The 17693-nt window shown below is 34.1% G+C and overlaps 1 protein-coding gene across 9 annotated transcripts in view; it reads right to left on the reverse strand.

The window, feature by feature from the left end:
* The window catches only part of METTL15 (methyltransferase 15, mitochondrial 12S rRNA N4-cytidine), a 259172-nt gene that overhangs the window by 171459 nt on the left and 70020 nt on the right, over window positions 1-17693 (reverse strand). The window contains exon 1 of one of the 9 annotated variants that reach the window (XM_040495570.1): window positions 16885-17000. The exons of the other annotated variants lie outside the window; for them this stretch is intronic. Coding sequence (XP_040351504.1) covers window positions 16885-16920 — 36 coding nt within the window. The 5' untranslated portion in view covers window positions 16921-17000. Of the gene's footprint in view, window positions 1-16884; window positions 17001-17693 lie in introns of those variants that run through there. 9 annotated transcript variants of the gene reach the window in all.

Here is a 17693-nt window from a genome sequence, read left to right on the forward strand (position 1 = left end):
AAAGAAAGAAAGAAAGAAAGAAAGAAAGAAAGAAAGAAAGAAAGAAAAAGAGAAGGAGGAGGGGTGAGCAAACAAAAGAAATTTTAAAAAGTGGATGGCACAGAAACAATCACAGCAGAGATAGCTTTACAAAAATTATACAAGAAAACTTTACTTGTTTTATAGAGCACTCATTCCCACTGGAATTTAGGCTCTTGGAAACCATGTCTTAATCTTTGTGTACCAGGGTAATTCTTGAGATATGTGTGTTTCTCTCTTTTTTTCCTTTGTCCTCCCTCCTTCTCCTCTTTCAAACAGGCACCTAAGGATTCAGAGCTTTACAATGTATGTTCCTTGAGGATTTTTGCATGGCACAAAGAAAAAAGTATCTTTCCTATAGTCTGAAGACAACTACTTTCCTGTCAGTAGTTAAAAAAAAAAAAAAAAAAAAAAAAAAGCTCAGAAAGAATGCTAGTTATCCTGGATAGGTTAGTGTCTTTAAGGAAAAGAGACAGAGAGAGAGAGAGATTTCACTGAAATTGGGCAGAAGAGTGATGGAAATGAATGAACAAATTCCAAGAAGGTGCAGGACCAGTGAATGACTGACAGGGGATAAGATCTCAAAGCAGCTGTCTGTTTGAGGAACTGAGGGAGTGTGGTCCCTCAACCAGGGTTCTCAGTGCTACTAGAGATTCCCATACCACTCTGTGGTACAGAAGAAGCAGAACCTTTGGTCCTCGAGGGCCTACACAGGTTATAACAAAAGGTATCTCAGGGGAAACAAAGGGTAGTGTGAGGTGAACAATAAGATGCAGGGCCTCTGCACAGCTCTGGATGGTGTGTGGAGTCAAGAGAATGACTGAGATTGATGGTTTCTTAGCACAAGGACATTGAGGCTCAGAGTCAAAATGAAAGTGACTTAAAGAAAAACAAGCATTTGAGGGAAGATCCATGACTACAATTCTCCAACTTTTTTTTCAAAGTTGATTTATTTATCTTGCGAGAAAGGGGGGTGGGCAGAGAGACAGGGAGAGAGAGAGAGAATGTCAAGCAGGCTCTGCACTGCCAGCGAAGATGTGGGGCTCAACCCCACGAGCCAAGAGATCATGAAGTGAGCCGAAATCAAGAATTGGATGTGAACTGACTGAACTACCCAGATGCCCCTTGCCTCAAATTTAATAGAGTAGCATCAGTGCACAGAGGTAGATGCAGAGTAAATATTTAGTTATGCAATTTGAAAAAAAGAGCTCAGCCTCCCAAGGTAACAATGATAAAAATAGCAATACTCATTTGTGCATATTAATTCAGAAATACTCAAGATAGAAGATTCATTACCATAGGAGGACATAAAACAGTCACAGGATATCCAACTTTTGGATTTATTTAACATTAATATAATCCTAATATTACAAATTGATTCACTAATGAAAAAAAACTTTTGCAAAACATTCATAATAATCTGATATTAATAGTATTATGTACCTCTAATGCACCATGTTCTTATTTGTTGACTAGTCTTCCTTTGCGTTTGAAATAAGAAATGAATATTTATTTTAGGTTACCTCTTTTAATCAAATACAACTAAATGACATTTTATCCCCATGGTCTTCTAAATATAGAAATGATTAGGTTCTACCTTGCACCATGATGAGTCACACTTGAATAGTTGAGCTATAGCTGTGAATCTGATAATGAACAGGGTACAGATGCAGAATTTCAGAGCTGAAAGGGACATAACACACTATTTATTCCACCTCCTCATTTTACTTATGAGGAGACCAAGGACCAAAGAAGGTAGATGTTTACTAGTGGAGGGCAAAGCTAATACTAAAACTCAGATCCTATGCTCTTTCCACTTGATCTCATAATATTCTTCTACTGAAATTATACAATAACACTGAAATAAACGATCAATTTTTGAAAAAGTATTTTTTTCTTAATATGAAGATAGATATATGTAGGAACTTTGCATCTTAAACCTCCAACACAGTTGAAAGCAATCACTGTTCTACTGTTCTAAATTGTTTTAAGACTTTATGAAGATAAACCCAATTGAATTAAATTCCAAAGACACTTATGTTATATATATGGCCTCATATAAATGTCCACCCATTATATGTAAGAGCAACTGGGGATAATTGACTTCTTGACAAGTTACAGTTTTCAAATTGATATTGAAATTAAGAGCAAAAAATTAAAATACTTAAAATCACAGCCTCATGGGTAGTTAGAGCTAGAATGACCCATAGAAATAATGCTAATTTAATCCCATTAGTGTATACTACTCTTTCTAGAGTATTCTTAGCATTCCTTTATACCTTTCAGAAATGATATCCTTTAAGACTCAGCTAATGCTGCTCTCTGAAGGGGGAGACTGACAGAAATCAAGGGATTTGCCCAAGATCATCCTGCAGACTAGATAATTAAATGATTTGTTTTTTTCCAAACCAAGAATTCTAATCATTGAAATTTTCACACTGGAACAACACTGTTAAAATTGGACATGAAAACATTTTTAGCCATGAATAGCATGAGGGCAGATCTTTCAATTTCATTTTCCTAATGTTGATTAGTCATTTCCAATCTGTGCAAGATTTTTAATAGTAAGTTCTCATCCGAATTTGGAAACAATATGGCCTGATTTCACTTTAAAATTTCTTCCTATGAATATTTTCTTTTCTGGCAATTACTAATTTTGAATTTTTAGAATTGAAGTGTTTTTGAAAGAATTTTAGTTAAGCTTCACCTATTTGCAACGGGCACCTATTTCGGTATTTTTTTAAATACTGAAACGTCTCAAGCATATACTTAACTTTCTGAATTTTTTTTTCAGGAGGTAATTAAATTTAAATGTAGTGTTAACTAATAATCTGTATATTTATTGAACACTCAGTACAGATAAGGCCACATGAGGTAATACAAAGATATTAAGCTATGGACCTTCAAATTTGGTAAGGAATTTAGACATGCATACAAATAACTACTAATAAAAATAAATCAGCAATACAAGAAAAAGCATATTTTATAGGAGTGAAAAAAACATATTTATGTCAATCACTTGTGAGATGGACAGAATCGGGGTAGGTTACAATTCACTCAGCTGGGCCTCAAAGACTGGGCAGAAGTCCAAAAGCACCCTATCTTCTCACTCTCCTATATTCTCCAAATTCAATTAGCTACCAAGTCCCGTTGATTTTATCATATAAATATGTCTTAAGTTTCTCCGCTCCCATTTTAAATTCAGGCCCCCTTATTTCCTTGTTTTACTACTGCAATAGGCTCACACTCATATCCGCACCTCTAATCTGAATTCTAATTTTTCTTCTACACTGTTAACAGGATATCCTTTCTGAAATAAAATTGTTAACATGTGACATTATTCTCCTCAAAAGCTCTCCAAAGGTTCAAGATAGAGTCCAAATTTCTAGGCATACTGGATAATATTCTTCAGATTCTGGCCTCTGCATTTCTGCCTAACATTATCTCCCACCACTCACACATGAATTTTACAATGTATTCCTTAGCCATATGGTTATAAAACATAATAAAAGCACATGCAATTATCAAACATGCTGAACTGTCTCATGTCTTCTCTCCCTTCTTTCCTTGTTCCATCTCGCTCATTTTATTCTCAAACAATTATAAGGATTCTGGTATATCCACAGCTCTTTTCCAAAAGTTGGAAATACAACAGTAGGCCGAAACAGACATGGCCTCTGCTCTCATGTAATATTTAACTGGGGGCCTTAGTATCTTTAATATATTCTTCTTTCTTTCTCCTTTCCTCCCCTCTCCTCTCCTGTCCTCTCCTTTTCTTTCTTTTTCTTTCTTTCTTTCTTGCTTTTTTCTTTCTTTCCTTTCTTTGCTTGCTTTTCTCTTCCTCTCTTCCTTCCTTCCTTCCTTCCTTCCTTTTCTTTCTTTCTTTCTTTCTTTCTTTCTTTCTTTCTTTCTTTCTTTCTTTCTTTCTAGAATACACCTCAGGAAGATGTCCTAAACATCTCTGTCCCCAATGCCAAATAATGAATGACACAGAATATAATCAATAAATATCTATTGAATAAATATATAAAGACAAAGAGAATTAAATCTTAGCAAAGGTGTAGACATAGGAAAGAATATGTTATATAGAGTTTGATTGGAATCCAGGATGTATTAATAGAAGAGAGGAGAAAGAAAAAGGGAGGAAAGAGAAACAAGGAGAAATTAAAACTTTCACTTATGTGCCAGATACTGTGTAATTTGTTGTGATATGTTCCCTCTCTCCGTCCTAATAGTAGCCCTATGAGACAAACTAGGAAATAATGCTGGAAGGTAGGGTGAAGCAACTGTGGCAATCCTAAAAGGCCAAGGTAAGTGATTCACATCATATTTGCTAGAAAATGAACAGCTTTTGAAGACTTCTAAAGTACATAAAATAATGTAACTGCCAAGAGTATTAGATGGGTGGCAGGTTGTAAGAATATAGCTGTGACTTGGTATAGAGCATGCACCCAGGCCAGAGGACACAAAGGCTGAGCTGTCAACAGAAATGGAGAGTAATTATGATAAATAACAACATACGATGCTCTTATTGAGTGCTTATTTTATGAACCAAAAATGGTGCCAAACATTTGATCTGCATCATGTATTCATTTTATACATAGGCATAAGCAAGCACACACACACACACACACACACACACACTCAGTTAATTGAATGTGATTCTTACACATTCTAAGTTACTATTATTATTACTATATTATGGAGAAACAGGAGATTTAAAAGAGGGTTAGGTGAATTGTCTGAGGCACAGCTGATGAATGTTGGAAACAGATTTCAAAAGCAATCCTGTCTCCTGAACCTAACAGCTTTGCCTTTCTATAGAGGTAGAATAGACTAATTAGATGTACTGAGTGGAGAAGTGAGAGAAAAATGATTACAAGGCATGCTATCTGGGTAACTAGGAGTACACAAAAGACAATATTTATTGTGAAATTATTATGTGCCACCATACATTATGCCACACACTTTAAAAACTTGACCTAATTTAATACTTACAACAGATTGTACGGTACATAAATAATTCCATTTCACAGATGAGTATATCAGAGCCATTTACTTAGGAAAACATACATTGGCAGTGTAATTATAGATAGAGGCAGAAATAAGCATTTCCTTCTCCACCCTTCTACTCTGCCCTCACCACCTCCCAATTAGTGTTAGAAAGGCCAAAGAACAACTTCTTTTACTCCAGAAGAGAGAAAAACAGAAGTATGAGAAGATACAGGCAGCTTGACAGGGAGAACAAAGATTTAAGAACTCCACGTGGGAATAGAGTAACTCTTTGTAGTAAACTGGAAATAGTGAAGTGAGGGGCCATACTGAGCAAAGATTCTGAAGAGAGTAATAATAATAAAAAGCTGGAAACCCAAAAACATAATAAGACCAATTATAACAGCATTAATGCATAGTGGGAGGAAGAAGTTTGATTTCCTAAAATACTTAACACTAAGTTCTAACTCTATTTTTAAAGCTCATCCTAGTCAAAAACATTGATACATTAAAAAAAAAGTAAGATAAATTACTTTCATTATATATCCAAATTGTATTATGTAGCCTTTGCAAGTATTGTGCCCCCAATACAGTGTAACGTAGCACACATTAAACCAAATGCAACAGAAGAGAGCCCCTTGATGTAATTAGTGAGGCAAATGTTAAAAGGGAGATGAGCTAGTTATTTGGACATGATATGATAAATATAATGGATATTTTGACTAAAAAAAAAAAATCACTAGAAGAAGTTACCTGCTTTACAGTGTCACTGGAATATTTATAATTGCTAAACAAACTATTGTTGTACCATTGTGTATTGAATCATACAGACTATCACTGACTTCTCTCAGACTTTACTTATGTATCTGTCTAATCTACTGACAGGTAGACATTTATCACACCGAAGAATCTGAAGACCCAAAATAAATTAGAACATATAACTGTGAACATAGAAGGCTACCAACCTTATAGTCAGCTAACATTCTGAACAAACATTTTTTCTACCAAACTCCTTGATTTATTATTGCCTTCTCAAGCTCTGTTGAGTATCTGTCTGCTACACGTTTATTTTGTTTTATTTGTAACTATTACATGGGCTTATATAAAAGCAAAAAAAAAAAAAAGTCTCAAAAGGACATAAAAGTTATACCACAAACAAAACAATCAATGCACTGCAATAAATTTATCTCTTTTCCCATTTTATCAAGAGTATTGGTGTTACTATAACTCATTCTGCAAACATTTCATCTTGTAGCTTAAATTCCATCCTATTCACAATAGAAAGCTTTACTTGTAATAACAAAACTTATTTTTCTCTTGTTCATAAAGTATGTTCTTCAGTTAAATTAAATAATTATAGTATTCATCTTTCTCCAGTGATAAGTAGGTTTGCTCTTATCTGTAACACGGATGGGTTTCAGTCATAAGTCCCAACTATGTACAATGGACTGCCACTTGATCTGCTTCTAGATACATACAATGCACAAATTAACAAAAATAGCTAAAAATAATATGGCATGGGTGGTCACCATGAGCTTAATTTCACAGACATTTCTGGCCCAGACAATGCCAATCTGTTAGCATCTTCTTAATAAGAAAAAAAGTTTTTATCTACACCATCAAGAAACTCATATGACATATTCTGGACACACTTTCTCTGAGAATGCCAGACAAATATTTTCTTATAAATATTATTAAATATATAGATTGTTTACAGTATTCACAAAAAATAATGTGAAAATAATGGCATATTGAGCTCTTTAATCAGTGTGCTCAGCAAATGCTCTTTTCAATATATTTTTTTTTTTTTTTGTCAGAGGGGCAAATGTCATTTTACTGATGGCACTTTCAATGTGGTTCTAGTACTAAATTTTTATCAGCATTAAAATAAAACCAATAATGGTAACATTTTCTACTACTTAGCCTTCAGATAACAACTTTGTACAAATGAAAGCAGACCAATATATACATAAGTACTGGTGTCCAATCTACTGTGCTACGTGCGCACACAAGAAGGCATATGTGTATGCACATGCATGCATACATATAAAAGCAGATGGGTACAAACTGCCAATGTACTTGACTTGTTTAAATATGTGACTCAAGGGGCGCCTGGGTGGCTCAGTCGGTTAAGCGTCCGACTTCAGCCAGGTCACGATCTCGCGGTCCGTGAGTTCGAGCCCCGCGTCGGGCTCTGGGCTGATGGCTCAGAGCCTGGAGCCTGCTTCTGATTCTGTGTCTCCCTCTCTCTCTGACCCTCCCCTGTTCATGCTCTGTCTCTCTCTGTCTCAAAAATAAATAAACGTTAAAAAAAAAATTAAAAAAAAAAATACGTGACTCAAGGTTGGACAACTTTTCAGACTCAGAATAGGGTACACTACACTACCACGAAACCCTTGTGTGGAGTAGATGTTAGAAAGTAAAATTTAAAGAGAAAGAGTTTCATAGGTTAGTAAGAAGGAAAATCATTAATTATTTTGAAAATAATTCAAAATAATCAGAAGAAACAGGTTCAATAAAATATCTGAATACTTTTAGAACTGCCTTTGTGACTTTCAAGTACTATATGACTTGAAAAATAAGACATAAATGAGGCAGCAGGGTGTAAAAGAAGGAGACTGGAGGTTACAATATCTAGTTTCTGGTCCAGAATCTATTTTTTAACTGCCATAAAAGTTGGGCAAGTTACTTCTCTAAACCTCAATTTCCTCATATGCAAATGGAGATAAGTATATGTCCTACTCCACATCACCAGGTTATTGGGATATGGAAATAAGACAATATACATAAAGGAATTTTGAAAATGGTATAGTGATATTTAATAATACTATTAATAAAATGCACTTTAAGGTTAAGCATCAATTAAGTGTCTGACTCTTAATTTTGGCTTAGGTCATAATCTCATGGTTCCTGAGACTGAGTGCTGCATTGGGCTCTGCTTGGTATTTTCTCTCTCTGCCCCTCCCCAGCTCATGTGCTTTCTCTCTCAAAAATAAATAAACATTTAAAAAATGTACTTTAAGAAAATAATTATTCACAAAAGACTTAAATTCCATAATAATTTATACTAAATACAAAAGTAATTTAGCAGACCAAAAAAAAACCCCACTTTTTTTGGCTTCTGAATCTGAAGAAACACTAACAGAACATTCAGTTGGCAGATGGTCTTTAAAAGGAGACTCTCTGTAATAAAGGGAAAAAGTCATGATTCATTTGATGTGATTGGCTTCTTTTTATGTAGCATCGAGAATGAAACTGTTTAACAGCTGTAACCAATGGTAGTCATCTATCCACCCAATCTTGTCTGATTGTGGTTTGATAGTATTGCATTGTCACACTAGGAAAGCTAAAGAAACAAAATGGCTTTAGTTTTCATGAAGATTGGTCTTATTAATGGACAGCTTTCCTAACAAGCGATTATTAACTTTTATCAGGTGTTAACATCTGTTTCAGTAACATGGCAGTATGTTTACACGTCAGAATTTTTGTTTAATTCTGTGATATTTCTAAACTGATTTGTTTAAATAAATTCAGCAAATAAAAGAAGCCTCTCCATAATGTAATGCTTCTAGAGGGAGAAATTTCAAAACTTTTTAAATGCAACAAAAATCACTAATGATAGATCTGAAATAAGACAATTTCATAATTAGTCTGTCTTTGGTATGCTTAAAACTAAGAAAATATCTTTGAGTTATCTTTTAATTCAGCCCAAATTAAAAAAGCAAAACAGTTTACTAGATGATCTTTAAATCCTTTTTCTTTATATTTTTAATTTTTTTATTTGAGTATAGTTGACACAAATGTTACACAGTTTCAGGTGTACCACATAACTAGTCAACAACGCCAAACATTATGCTATGCTCACAAGTGTAGCTACCATCTATCACTATACGGTACTATTACAATACCGTTGACTATGTTCCCTATGCTGTTCCTTTTATTCTTGTGACTTACTCATTCCATAGCTGGAAGCCTGTATCTCCCACTCCCCTTCTTCCAATTTTGCCCATTCCTCTACCCCTTTCCCTCTGGCAACCAACAATTTGTTCTCTGTAAATACTCTTTAAAAATATTTTTCCATGAATATTATTTTATATATAGACTTCTGAGTCATATAAATTTTACATAGTCAAAACATAAATTTAAATAAAAAAAAACAAACCCCCAAATTGGAAACATTTGTTGGTATTCTCAAATAAATAACCTAACCATGCAGAAAAAAATTATTCCAAGTGACTTTTGAGTAAAATAAAAAATATTTTAATTAAAAAATTTTATTAGTGTTAATTTATTTTTGAGAGAGAGACAGAGCACAAGCAGGGGAGGGACAGAGAGAGACAGGGAGACATAGAAATCTGAAGTAGTCTCCAGGCTCCAAGCTGTCACCACAGAGCCTGACGCAGGTCTCAAACTCACCAACTGTGAGATCATGACCTGAGCCAAAGTTGGACGCTTAACTAACTGAGCCACTCAGGTGCCCCTAAAAAATATTTTTTAATGTAAGAATTATTACTTTTCTTTTTCAGATAGTAATAGCTTTAAAAAATTTTGTTATTGCCCTTTAAAATTTTATCACACTGCTGGTCATATTTTAGAGTGGATAAACAATTCCATCTAGGACAATGAATTGGGCAGTGGGGCAAATTTAACTGCACTAGTACTCTGACATATTACTAGGAACAAAGAATTCAAAATTTCTCAATTCTTAACTGACCCGGAAGACTTTATACAACTTTCAAATTGGCCAGTTTACTCAAAGTAAGCACTATTCATATGAAAATCAATTAGCTAATTATCTCGACAGTAAAGAAAAATTATATACTTATTGTATAAATTCTGTATGCAGAATACAGAATTTTAGAGTATAAATTTTGTATGGAAACATAAGAATTATTAAAATAATTCCTAGTTTCCTGATGAACATTCAATCTACTTGCAGAGACCAAACATATCTATAGAATGATTAAATAAAAGGAAAGAAAATTCCAGGCATGCTAAACACCAGTATATAATTAATGGCAGAATTAATAACGAGTAAACTATGTTTTACAGAAGCAAATAATACGCCATGCAGTCATTGTCTCAAAAGTCCCCTTTATTAAAAAATCATGGCCCAAGTCAAGCCTGGATTATAATGAACTAAATATAATAGAGGGGGAAAAATATGCCCCCAGGGTACAGAAAAAATCTAAAACAAAGACAGAAAAATATTATCCTTGCATCATTCATTGATTTAATTGTTTGAAATACAAGATTTGTAATAAGAAATAGAATAAACCAGGTTGAATGTTAGATTGTTTAACCTTTGTAAGTCTGCTCCTTAGTTATAAAATGGAGTCAAAAACACTGCCTTACAGATTAAGTGAATTTTGTGTTTACATATAAGTGCTTAACTTCCAGAAACATAGTGAGCGTTCAAATAATAACAATCACAATGACAACGATAATAATTATAACACCTACTACTTCCACTGACAAAAAGTAGAACAGACGAGAGCCCATGGCATGACAGGACTTGCACTAGGATAATAACAGATGGAGAGGAAAGGGTCCATATGAGAGAAATGACAGAAGGAATACGACCATAAAGAAGTACTCATAAGAACTAAAGCTCAGTTTGGATGTAAATACTACACTTGGAAAAAGGTTAACATTGTCACACTTTCAAAACTAATGATAGTGCTTACCAAAAGATGGTATCATGAAAGGAGATAATCTGTTTTTCAGAGAATTACCATGATCCTCTCAAATCCGGTCCTCTCAAAATCAGAAGCATGAATTTAGAAGCAGAGGTATTTTTCCTTAAGACTCATCATCATCTCTACTTCACCAATATAGTTTTGTATCTAAAACAAGGACAAGAACAGGTTCTATTCAAGATCACTAGCAAAAAATAGTATAGTTAGGACCTTATTTTTTTATTATTTTTTTAAAATATTTTATTTATTTTTGAGAGAGAGAGAAGCAGAGAACGAGCAGGGGATGGGAGGAGACAGAGGGAGACACAGAATCTGAAGCAGGCTCCAGGCTCTGAGCTGTCAGCACAGAGCCAGATTCGGGGCTCCAACTCACGGACCAAGAGATCATGACCTGAGCTGAAGTTGAATCCTTAACCTATGGGGCCACCCAGGCACCAGGAACCTTACTTTTTTTTTTTTTTTTTTTAAGTTTGTTCATTTGTTTAAAGAGCAGGGGATGGGCAGAGAGGCAGAGAGAGAGAATTCCAAGCAGACTCCACACTGTCAGCATGGAGCCTGATGCAGAGCTCAAATTCACAAACTGTGAGATTATGACCTGAGTCAAAATCAGGAAGTTGGATGTTTAACCAACTGAGCCATCCAAGCACTCCATTAGAGTTAGACCCTTTTATTATTACTACTACTAATAGCAAAGATTTATTAGATTCTTTCTATATGTCAAGGAGAGGGTTACTTTATATAACAACTCTATGAGATAGATGTTATTATTATTTCCTTTTCATGTAGAGAAGTCACCTAAGCTTGTAGGGTTAATAAATTACAGATCCAAAGGATGAAGTCTATCCTCTGAGTTTACACTCTTAACAAAACCATTTCCTACCATTTGTTTTTGAGTAGCACAAATACAAGATCACATCAACAATTCTGCTCAAAACTTTCTGATGGCTTCTGTTTCACAAAGCCCTTTTCAAAATATGCCCAGCACACCTCACCCAATTTGTCTGATTTCATCTTCTACCCTTCTCCTCCTGGATCACTCTATTCCAATTACCAGAGCCTCCCTACTGTTCCTCAAACACACTCCTGTCGCAAAACCTTTGCACTTAAGTGTCCCATCTGCCTACTCCACTGCAGCCAGATATTCAAGGCTGGAGCACTTACCCTATCTTCTCTTCTGGGTCTTTGATTAAATATAATTTTCTTAGTAAGGCTGTCTCCAGTAAAGCTATTATTTTAAACTGAAACTCTTTTCCTCACCACTAACACTCCTCAATCCCTATACCTCTTTCTTGTTTTCCTTCTTCCCTATAGCATTTATTATTTGTTGAATGTATACATGGGTAAACGAATACAAATATATTGGTAATTAAACACAATTTGTTTTCAAAAGAATAAAGGAGAAAAGGCAATCATAATTAATATTTATTTAACATCTAATGTGTGCCAGGAAGTCTACTGGGTGTTTAGTATATATTAACTCACTAAATACTCATCTAATCCTCCTGTGAGATACAGATTTCCCCTATTTTATAAAACAACAACAAACTCTGAGGTTAAGCAGCTTTTCCCAAAACAAACTGTAGTAAGTAATGAAGCCAAGTTGTAAACAGTGCCTTTTTGATTCTGAGGGCCAATGAGCTTCCTGCTTTATCACCCTGCCTCCTGTAAAGTATTTTAGGTACTAGCTAAGATTTACATATCTAATCTAGCATGTGTAAACTCCATCAATGGAGAGATGCAATCATAGGTAACTTTTCAAGTAAATGGCATTGTGATGATTAGTTTTATGTGTCAACTTGGTGTGGCTATAGCACCCTGTCACTTAATCAAACACTACTCTAAGTGTTGCTGTAAAAATATTGTGTAGATATAGTTAGAATCTAAAACGAATTGACCTTAAGTGAGATTAGGTGAGTGAGTGGGGCCTCATCCAATCAGTTGGAAGGCATAAAGAGCAAAAACTAAGGTTTCCTGGAGAAAGAGGAAGTACTACTCCAACACTATAGTATTGACCCCTACATGAGATTCCAGACTGCCAGCCTGCCCTACAGATTTCAGATCCCCACAAATGTATGAGCCAATTCCTTAAAATAAACTTCTTAATATATATGTATTCATCATACTGATTCTTTTTTTCAGGTTCCAGAGAACACTGACTTTTACAAATACTGCCTAAATGTCTGAAACAATAAATAGGACAAAACAGAAACTCCAAATGTAGACTTCCAGCAATGCTATGAACACAGCAGGTTATAAATATTTGTTAAGTATAGATGAACAAATAGATGGCTTACTTAAAGTGGAAAGAAGAGAGGAAGTCTATAAAATCCATAAAGAAAATATTATCTACCAGGAAAAGCTTTAAATAAACTTTGATATGAAATGAACATCTCGCTTGATTATTACAGTGGTATTAAAATACATTAAAGATAACCAGAATTAGGAGCACCTGGGTGGCTCAGTCAGTTAAGTGTCCAACTCTTGGTTCCAGCTCAAGTAATGATCTCACGGTTCATGGGACAGATCCCCACGCTGGGCTCTGTGCTGACAATGCAGAGCCTGCTTCGGATTCTCTCTTTCTCTCTCTCTCTCTCTCTGCCCCTCACCCACTCTCTCTCTCTCTCTCTCAAAATAAATAAGTAAACATTAAAAAAAATGATATCAAGAATTAGTGTTAATTTTATTTGTTTGAATCTTAGATTCACTATGGGCTTCTTTCAAGTGTTCTTTACTATAGGTATTGGCATAAGATAGTTCTCCACATAATTCAATAGAGTCCCAATATAGTGCTGGAAAACAGATGGGTACCCTTAAGAACACTGAAAATGGGAGTCAGCAAAGGGTGGGTTCATTTAGAAAGCAGTCTCCACTATAAATGACTTTGGAAAAGTCATTTAATAAGTCTCAATACTGTTGTTTAAAATAATGAGATAATTCATATGAAAATGTGTTGTACACTGTAGATCACTACACAAATATTATTTTTGCCATTAAACATTTCATGGTGGCAATAATGGCATGGCATCTAATTCTATCTCATATGTGTTTAGAAATACTGTATTTCGGGGCGCCTGGGTGGCACAGTCGGTTAAGCGTCCGACTTCAGCCAGGTCACGATCTCGCGGTCTGTGAGTTCGAGCCCCGCGTCAGGCTCTGGGCTGATGGCTCAGAGCCTGGAGCCTGTTTCCGATTCTGTGTCTCCCTTTCTCTCTGCCCCTTCCCCATTCATGCTCTGTCTCTCTCGGTCCCAAAAATAAATAAACGTTGAAAAAAAAATTAAAAAAAAAAAAGAAATACTGTATTTCAACTGGAATTTAAATAAAAACTTGAAACAAACAAAAAAATTAAAGAAAACTGCCTCTCAAAACACCATATATCAAAGATGAAAAAGTTTAAGTCACTTGAAATTATTATTTTTTATTTCATTTGTCTATGAAAAATAACTAAGAAGCTCGAAAGTCTCACTATTAGAGATCTACTACTCTTTGAGTTCAACTGTAATGGGAATCTCAAAAGCCCAGAGCATGGTCTACATTCTTGAACAGTTCATGACCTGTGTTGTATACTTCCTGTCTCTCCCCCAATTTTCACACCTCTGCATTTCCAAAAAGTATGCTGGAATACTTGAAGCAATAACCCAAAGTATATAAATATTTTCAAAGCTACAAAGGTACTTAGGGACACCTGAGTGGCTCAGTTGGCTAAGCATCCAACTTCAGCTCACATAATGATCTCACGGTTCGTAAGTTCGAGCCCTGCATCAAGCTCTGTGCTTGACAGCTCAGAGCCTGGAACCTGCTTCAGATTCTGAGTCTCCTTCTCTCTCTCTCTGCCCCTCCCCTGCTTGCTCTCTGTATCTATCAAAAATAAACATTAAAAAAAATTTTTTTAAGCTACAAAGGTACTTAAATGCCAAATATATCCATTACTACAGGGACCATTTAGGTTTCAAAACAATAATTGTAATGTGCAAAATAATTATATTTTTAAGCACCAGGACTATATTATGTTAGAATACAAGGAGCAACTTCTTAAAACAAAAAATGTAAATTGCTATAAATCTAATAACAAAAGGAAGCTAGTCTTCTCAATATATCTTCTTTCTTCCACTTTTCAAGTGGTACTTGAGTTACTTCTATTTATGAAATGACCAAAAAAGTCCAATATTTTCAATCCATTCTAAATTAAATCATCTTAACATGCCTTCTGGATTTAAGGAAGAAACATTAAACTAGATGAAAAGTCAATTTTTCCAATCATTCTTTCAACCCTTCACCTAAAATTAAATGCCTACCCTAAATTTTCTATCTCCAATTCTAGATTTATGTTGCAGTAAACATGACTACAAACAAGTTCATAATCACTTAAAGCATGTAAATCTTTTAGTTATGCCATGTTGTGTACTGCAGTATGTGTTATCACTTGTTATCGAACAATATCATTTATGTCTTCATAATGCAAGTACTAAGCCTATTTATTTAATATGATTTTAAGAGAAGATACCATAAGCCAGAGAATATGATCTTTGAATGAATACCCAATCCTGAAAAGACATACAAATAAGCAAAGAAGAAAGTTTAGTTCCCTATGTTTGAAGTAAAACATAATATTCCAAATAACTTCAGATGATTTGATTAACCATTATAAAACATGCTTTAAATATGTAAACATTAAGTATAGCAAACAGAGATCAGACGCAGGCTAAGAGAAAATAAAAAATATATATTAAAATATTAGTGCAGATCAAGAAAATTCTTCTTACTCTGGCTAAGAGTTATTAGACAGAAACAATCAGCACTTTCAGTTAGTTAAGGTATTTTACTGTCAAAACACAATGCTAAGCTATTTTCTATTAGTTCTCACAAGAGACTTAAAAATAAATCAACTTTACCTTTCAGGAGTTTATCTAACTTCAGACATGTAATTGCTGTTACTTCTTAAAATATTTCTGTGCCAAAAGAACTCTTCCACAATATATTACCACTTGCTTTTTTATACTCGGAGTTCAAATTAAACACTAGAATACTATCCACAAAGCCTGAAGTATACCACAGACTTATATCCGTATGGTATTTTTATAAAAACATTTTTAAGTTGTAAAAATGACTATTATTGACTAACTGTTCCACTAAAAAATAGTTTTTTACGAAAATATACAGACTTTGAAAGGTAACTTTCTTTATGCTAGATAGAAAGGCCAAGTAAAATTTCGATCTTTTTGTCTTTTTAGCCTCTATTCCAAGTTTTTCCTGTTTTTTAATTTTAGTTAATAATTGAATTCTCAATAATACCTGAAAGGTACAAAAAAAAAAAAACAACTGTAACACAAAAGAGAAAAAAAGCAATTTGAATTACACCAATACCCAAACTAATGACATCACAAGAAAAAGAAAGCTTTCATAAATTTCATCAACTTACATAGAGTAAAGGTTTGCTTTTAAAATTACAGACAAAATTTTAAGTAAAAGTATTGTCACTCACTTTTAAATTCCACTGGCAAGTGTAAGAACTTACAAAGCTAGTTTGGTTCTACAAAACAATTTATAACTTCAGGGATAACTATAAAATATAAAACTTATTATGGTAATTATATGAAGGAAGCATCACTTGTCTTCTGGGAGATAATACAGAATCTAACTGTTGTCAAGCAAAGGTATATTAATAGGCTCAATGTTATAACTTCATTGTATAGTATAATGTAAATAAAATCTAGTATAATTCTCATTAGTGCCATTCTACATCTATAACTTGGGTTAAACAAGTTATAACTAAAGCACATGAGCTAAGTATGACAAATATTGCCTTGCATCATTCCAAATCTTGAGAAAAAGTTCATTTAATTTTTTAAATAAATATTTTATTTTTTAAATGTTTACTTTTTATTTTTGAGAGAGAGAGAGAGAGAGAGAGAGAGAGAGAGCGCGCGCTAACGGGGGAGGGGCAGAGAGAGAGGGAGACACAGAATCCGAAGCACGCTCCAGGCTCTGAGCTGTCACCACAGAGCCCGATGTGGGACTCAAACTCATGGACCATGAGATCATGACCTGAGCCAAAGTTGGACGTTTAACCAGCTGAGGCACCCAGGAGCCCCATAAATAAATATTTCAATTTAAGTCACATTATAATTCTACCTAATGTAAACATTAATTCTGCCTTTTCTGTCATAATCGCTTACCCAGGTTTTGAAACAGAAAATTAGTAAACACTTCATGTATAAGCATCATGCTAAGCTCTGTATATAAAAACAGGTATATAACTTCAGGAAGCCACTTCACCTCTCCAGGCCTTAATTGCCTAAATGATAAGGCAAGGGGATTAAAAAAGATAATCTCTTCAAGCTCAAATATTCTAAAATTCTAAAATAAACAGGATCTAAATATAGCTGACTATAAATTCAGAGACATCTTCTTTGCATTTTTAATAGAGTTAAATAGACTTAAAATAACTCTCTTATAACTTAATATCACGTCAAGTGCACTGGAAATTTAAATCCAAAGAGTTAAGTAACTGAAAGATTGATAAATCCTTGAAATAATGATTTTTCCTAAAATTCCTGAAAAATAGTTGAATTTCATATATATCGCTTATAAAAATATAAATTATTTTTGTTACTGCTAGCTACAGGATGGGAAAAACGCTCATGTGATGAAGGGATTTTATTCATGTTCTAGGATAAATGCAAAAAGAGGCCATCTATTTCCCTTCTCTAAATAATTATTGTCACACACAAGAAGAGAACTATTAAGGGAAATTTAGATGTCAGAGGTCTCTCTTTATGAGACATAATCTTAAAATCATCAATAATAAACAGTATTAAATCAACTTTTGAATAACCATTGATCAAGAAAAAAATTAAAGTAGACAATAAAGTATAATCACTATATAAGAATAGATCAATTACATTAACTCAAAATACAGAGCACTGCAGAGGACTCTAGCAGGAGCCCCAAAAAGAAAAAATTATAAATCAATAACATTGCAAAT

This window comes from Herpailurus yagouaroundi, unplaced genomic scaffold, assembly GCF_014898765.1.
Source record: "Herpailurus yagouaroundi ecotype Mexico unplaced genomic scaffold, PumYag 187, whole genome shotgun sequence".
In the NCBI taxonomy this organism is placed as follows: domain Eukaryota; kingdom Metazoa; phylum Chordata; class Mammalia; order Carnivora; family Felidae; genus Herpailurus; species Herpailurus yagouaroundi.